At 36.9% G+C, this 6,632-nt stretch overlaps 1 protein-coding gene across 4 annotated transcripts in view; it reads left to right on the plus strand.

Moving 5' to 3' along the window:
- Positions 1 to 6,340, plus strand: part of ZNF385D (zinc finger protein 385D) — a 404,649-nt gene extending 398,309 nt beyond the window's left edge. For 2 of the 4 annotated variants that reach the window (XM_069860137.1, XM_069860136.1), the window contains exon 9: positions 1,722 to 6,340. In XM_069860137.1, coding sequence (XP_069716238.1) covers positions 1,722 to 1,955 — 234 coding nt within the window. In that variant the 3' untranslated portion in view covers positions 1,956 to 6,340. The remainder of the gene's footprint in view (positions 1 to 1,721) is intronic. The other 2 variants (XM_069860139.1, XM_069860138.1) reach the window with 1 other exon arrangement.
- Positions 6,341 to 6,632: the final 292 nt, after the last annotated feature.

A 6,632-nucleotide genomic window follows, 5' to 3' on the forward strand; every position in this document is an offset into this window, starting at 1 on the left:
CATGTAAACGACACTGAAAGGAAAGATTTTGTCAGGTGTTTGATAGCCCAAACTTTCTGTAATGAAATAGCTCTTATGAAAAGTATCCTTCACTGGAAACTCTGCGGCCAGAGCCCTGTTGTTTTGGGATGGAGCTTTTTTGTACTTTTGCTCAGGATTTTTGTCTGTTTGTTTGTTTTTGAGAAGCCTCAGCAAGGGGAGAAGACAGCTTGGATCAGTGGATATAATGCTAATCAAGGAAAAGATCAGATATCATTGCTTTTCATAGGTACCATGAGGAAAAGTCAAAATCCATCTGGCTGGCAAAGAACCAACAGATTTTTTTTAATATGGTGATGGTGTAAGGATGAAATCAGTGTTGGTTCATGCCAGACTAATCCCATCCTTACTTTCTTCAAGGTACTGTTGAGTGGAAAGTATCAGACTGATATTGTGCAAGTTAATTATCTGAAAACCTCTTCCAATTCAAAGATGAGAAATTGTGTTTCCTTGTGAGTGAGAAGTGTCCATACTTATTCTGAGATGTACCACAGCATGATACATATATTCCTGTTCTATATATTCAACACCGTGTATTCAGGTCCATATTCTTTGTGAAGGGCCTCAGGTCATGCCAGGACACAGGCCAATGGGAACTTTTCTTTGTCAGTGGATGAGGTTTCTATACTTATTTCAGAGTTATAAAACCAGGACAACAAAGGTATTCAGGCTCCCGGCTTCTCGTTAGAAACTTGAAATCCCATTGATATCTTCAGAAATCCATATAGACTACACTGATGTTCATTTTTATGCATACCAAATGTAAATTCTCTTAAATAAAAGTGGGCCTCTGAGTATTTTAAATCAGTCTGGGGAAGGCTTGAGATTTTGGGTTTTTTTTAAATTCTAAGTGAAGAGGATTTCAAATTCTATTTGATAGTGCACAAGATTCATTATTTAAATGGTTTTAAAGCAGAAACCTCAGTGACAGTAACAAAAATAATGTGGTTTGGCACCTCACTAAATGATGTAGGCAAAAGTTTTTCATGGCAGCATTTTAAAATATCTACCCTTTATTCACAGTCCTTGTAAGAATGAACAGCATCTTAGTGAAAAACATTTGACGACACAGCAAGATGTCATGGGGCAGCACTCATAGAATTCATCACGTATTTGAACATAGGAAACATCAGGAGATTTTCATAACTGGGGCAACACAAGCTTTGCTTGTTTGCTTGTTATTAGAAACAGAAGCTAATAAGGAGAAGCTAGCTGGAGATCTTAAAATTAAGTAGAACTTGCATCCTAATGATAAACCCAAAATTAGCTTCATACCTAGACCAGAGAACAGGATGTATTTCATTCTGCTCTGGTCTATATCTTAAAGCTGTCCAGGTGGAGGTCTTTTAATTGATGGGTAATTCTTTATTTAATTCTTGCAGGGTACATGCAACTTTACTTTGGTGCAGATTGTCCAGCCCCTTTTTAGGTTTGCTTTGATTTATAAACTTATATTAAATTATGTCTCAGTGATAAAGCATGAACATTGAAACTCTTTGTCCCCAAACAGATCCTGCTCACCTTTGTCCAATGTCCAAACCTGCAGCTTATAGCGTTAGCAGCCACTACAAGGCCTCTCTTACTTGATTTTGCACTTAAAATCTTAAGTCAAGCTCCCTATTGTGTAGCTAATATGAACAAATTATATCTATCTGTTTGTTTGTTTTCTCTCTTCCCTACAGGTAAAATTAGTATTTTCAAAGGAACCTTCAAAGCCGATAGCTCCACGAATCTTACCAAATCCACTAGCAGCTGCAGCAGCAGCTGCTGCTGTGGCTGTGAATTCCCCCTTCAGTCTTCGTACAGCCCCAGCAGCCACCCTCTTCCAGACTTCAGCACTTCCTCCAGCACTCTTACGACCAGCTCCAGGGCCTATACGGACCACCCACACTCCCGTGCTGTTTGCTCCTTACTGAACTCCAAACAGGAATGAATTGTACTGCAATAATTTTTCAAATCAAAACAAACAAAGAAACAAAAAAAAAGAAAATCAAGAACATTGAACTATGCAGTGTTTATTTATAGTTTAAAGTATAGATGAAGAGCCAGGACTTTTGATAGAGAACTGAACAAAATATAAAAGGGGGAATGGGCAGTATTTTCTCCAGATGAGAACATTCCTCTTGAGTATTGATCGTTTTAGAACTGATCTCCAGCATTGACTTGTAGTGACATATAAAACTTATGAAGCCTTTTGACTGTGCTTTTTGGCACATATTTCCCTGCAATGTCTTTCCTGCTTTATGAAACAACTTACAAATTTGTATAAAGGGCATTAACTGGTTCCAATGTACATAAACTACTTCATTCTGTAGATTAAAGAAGGAAAAAAAAAAAGAAACACTGTGAATAGTAGCACCCTTACCAATCCTCCTGCCAAATCAGCAGTTACTGGGTATTTATCTGAACAAAAGTAGATACAATAGATGTCTTGTAAAACAGTAGTATTGTGTCTCTATCTATGCCACTAGGTTTCTAACTGAGTTGCGAAAGAAAAAATAGAACAAATTATGTCACTTTGGTAAGTGGTCAAAATGATGACAATAATGTGGAGCTGTTCCTGGTGAGCAAAAATTGTTTTTCTTGCCTGCAGAAGAATGGACGTGAAGATAATCTATGGTTAGGGCAAAGTACATGGTAAAGAAGATAGAGATGGAAAAAAAAATTCAGATGCTGTACAAAGAATAGGTCAAACTTTCATTTAACTCAGAACATATGTGTACAGTGTATGTTTTTTTGAAAGATGTAATACATACAGGATAGATCAATGTTCAAGGAATGCCAATGGACAGCAAAATATACACTCTTGTCATGAAACAGGCCTGCCACGTGAACGCTCAGCAGAGGGAAGACACAAATGGGTTAAGCATAGTTATAACTAGTGAAAAGCAGGAAAGAAATCCTGGCCTCATTGAAGTCAGCATAAGGTTCTTCCTGACTGCAATGTAGCCAGAATTTCATCCCAAGAATGGCACATATTCTTTCTATATCACACCAGTGGGACAGTCTGTAGATACAGGTAACATTTTTTGCAGTAGGCTTAGTCTTAGAAACAGATTTATTTTCTTGTTTTATTTCCTACTGATGTGATATAAAATGTCTTAATATACCTATATAATGTAAACAGCAACACATGAGATACATATTACGAGACAACTGCACTTCGTGGGTTTGGAACAAATACAATCTTTAGGATCTGAAGGGACCCTTGAATTTTGTAGCTAGCCTTTATGTGTGGACAACTTAAAGCCTTATATATTTACTGTGAGGCTTAAAGGGGTTGACTGTGTCCCTTTAAAGTAAGATTTATCAGGGGTATATATAGATATATTGTATATATGTTAGAGTAAGAGAAATAACTTATAAACAGAAAATCTACTATATAAAATAATTATATAACCATTGAGTTTCACATGTGGGTCATTAAGTGGTAAGTAACAAACAGCAGAGAAAAAAATAGATTTCTTGAATCTGATTCTTGCTACTTGCTTTTTCCCATAGGGAGCTGAAAAGTATCTATTAATATTATGGAGTGCGCTGCTGAGTCACATGCAACCACTCTGATGTGTAGCTAAGTGAAATACCTACCATACATTTAGGAGGAATAAAATTTTAAAACTTAATTTAAGTTTAGATGGGGAAATGTTTTGAAAGATTTTACTAAAAGGTAGTAGTACAAAATATTGACCATGTGGTTGCTATGTAATACTGCCTGTGGTTAATATGGACAGTTGGATGGTATAGAGGATGGGAATATACAGCACTTTTGACTTGCAATTCATCAGTGAGCCTTCCATGTACATTGGTATTTGTCATTTTTTAAACCTCTCTGCATTTAGATTTTATAAAAGAAATATATTAAAAAAGAGAAAGAAGAGGTTCCATGGATGTCTGTGTCCAAAGAATTCCAAAGAGATGCATTTATTTATCTAGAAGTATTAAAATAAGTTCTGTATTATGTATTTGTGTTTCATCCAGTTTATTTGCAAACATTTGTGCCTTGAAATGCAATGGGCTTTTGTTTAATTCACTCCTATGTAGCCATGAAAAAGATGACGTTGATTTCAGGGCTGGTTACTAGCTGGATTGCTTTGGCCCAGTTTCCAAAACAAGTATGAGTAAGTTCCTGAAGCCAAGTTTAGGCACCTGAATAACTAGGGGCTGACATTTAAAAGGGCTCCCTACTCTACAGCTCCCAGTAAAGAGGCAGTAAACAAGCCAGCCTTCAACACCTGCACCTAACACATAATTGAGAAAATGTTTACTTTTGTTTGGGTACATAAATACGATGTAGCAAGGTTCAACTCCTCTTTGCAGAACCTTGACCTTAGTCTTTTAAACCTACTTTCAGCTTTCCATCTTTTTGCAGAAGTTATAGTGCCGTTGCCAGCTATGTTCAGATTCCTCCTTGAACAGGGCACCAGTTTTCAAGCTGTGCTCCATAAACCACTATTTGTCTCCAGAGCCTTTTGTAACAGCCAGTTTAAGTCAGAGATTGCTAAACAAGCAACTGGCGGTTTGGGAAGGGAGAAGGTCTGGAGGGGTGATCTTTTCCCTGTGAAAAAGCATGCAGATGGGAAAAGAGGAGACCCCAAAATATCCTCTAGGCTCTTACGCATAGCCTTCTGGTGCATTGACGCCTGCTGTACATCCTGCTATGTTGTTGTAATGCCATAAAAATCAACAGGCTGATCCTTGTCAAAATGTGGCCTGTGGCATGTATGGAGGCACAGTACTAAGGGCAGAGTTAATATAAGTTTTGCTAGAAATAAAAAGAGTGTCATTCCAACTATTTACATCAGCTAATTTGCAATGACACCTTCAGTTTTCTTGGACCTCTTTTGTCACAGTGGTCTATGGAACGAGTTTTTGTTCACACAAGCCTCTTTTAAATTTCAGCTGTAAACAACAAACTCAGTTCTTTTTATGTCTCTTACTCACTACCTAATAAAGGATAAAGCCTAAATGTTAGAATGTATAGTGGATTTTCTGTGCCTTGCTGTTCCACCCCTTTCTTGGTCAGTAACAAGTCAACATGCCCAAGATGCCAGCACAACAGTTTTATTATATATATATATATATGTGTCAAGAAAAATACTGGCACAGCAATCTGATTGGGCAAGGGGAGCTTCCAGTCAAGGGTATGTCCACGGCAGCTGACGTACCAGCAGCTGATAAAGGAGCTAGCAAACAGAAGACACTTTACATCTACTTGTCAATACATCTGATACAGAGAGCACTATAAAAGAAAAATGTGTCATCATATTTCATGCTACAGTACCAGTCCAGGGCCAAGAAGAAACCTAAAGTACAAGAAATAGATAATTTCCTTGAAGACACAGTCACTCACTGGAATAACAGTATGAAATCAGCCTTCAGGGAGATGGTGGGGTGTGAACTCAGAAAAACAAATAGGTTCAGGGATGTTTTCTTAAATTCTATACAAAATGTTTAAGAATTACTATTCTGTCTGACCCGGAGAGATGGTATTTTTGTGGGAGGGATATATGTATTTATATTTTTATGCTATCTCATTTTTGCGATTATCTCTGGCTTCGAATCTTTATTCTGAAGGATCATCATTGCTCTGACCCATGAAATCAGTTACCTTCTTGAAAGCTGCTGTAAAAGCTGATGTTAGAGGTCAGTAAGTAAATGGTACAAATATGGTGATCTAAAATGGAAAAAAAATGAACTGGCCATGTCAAGGAATATTGTATTTGAAAAGTATACATCTTTATTTTAAGACAAATTAAAGTTATATAAAATTAAGAATAGCTAAATAAAGTTAATATAACTAGAAGAATTACAGCTGTCATTTTAGTGCTGGATTTTTAAATTTAGCTCTGTATTTTAAAAGATTAAAAGACTTTTTAGATGCTGAATCTATGCAAGGATGCTATGGGTAAATTTAATGTCTCACACTCGTTACCATGCAGTTACACCAGGAATACCATAACTGAATGGACCTTCCCTTAGTCGTTTCTATTCTAATCCCCAAAGATACAGTGGGGTTATTGCCCAATACTCCCCGAAAGCTGAAATCATGCTTCTTAGGAGCCCCTGTTTCTGCCTTCTGCTCCCAGCAAACACACAGTTTTTAGAGTCTCTTCAAAGCATCTAGGGGAATTTCTATTTTAATATCACTCACTTTTTTTCAAAAATAGATGTCATTTTATGAACATGAGACCAACACTGAAGAACAAGACTTGAAAATTTTCTTAACAACTACAACGTTTTTGTGGCTATATATGAAGCACAGATACCCAGATTTTTTGGCTGCACAAATATCTTTGAAACCATGTGACATTGGTGTCACTTTTAAAGGATTTTTTTTCTTTTTATTAGCATAGGTGCCTGCATTTCCGTTTTTAAAATTGACTTCGGCCCAATTCAGGCATCAGGGCTTTAAGCTCACCAGAAAATAACCGTGGGTTTCCTGTTTACCTAAATGCATGTGAAAATGTGTGCTATGCAAAATATTAGAATTTTTTTTAACACCACATCTTACCTTGTCCTCATTCTTTATTAGTGTCATTAATTCAGTCCAAGTGAACCATACAGGGCTTTTGCACTGAGATTCAGTGTTTGAC

This window comes from Phaenicophaeus curvirostris, chromosome 6 (genome assembly GCF_032191515.1).
Source record: "Phaenicophaeus curvirostris isolate KB17595 chromosome 6, BPBGC_Pcur_1.0, whole genome shotgun sequence".
Classification (NCBI taxonomy): Eukaryota; Metazoa; Chordata; class Aves; order Cuculiformes; family Cuculidae; genus Phaenicophaeus; species Phaenicophaeus curvirostris.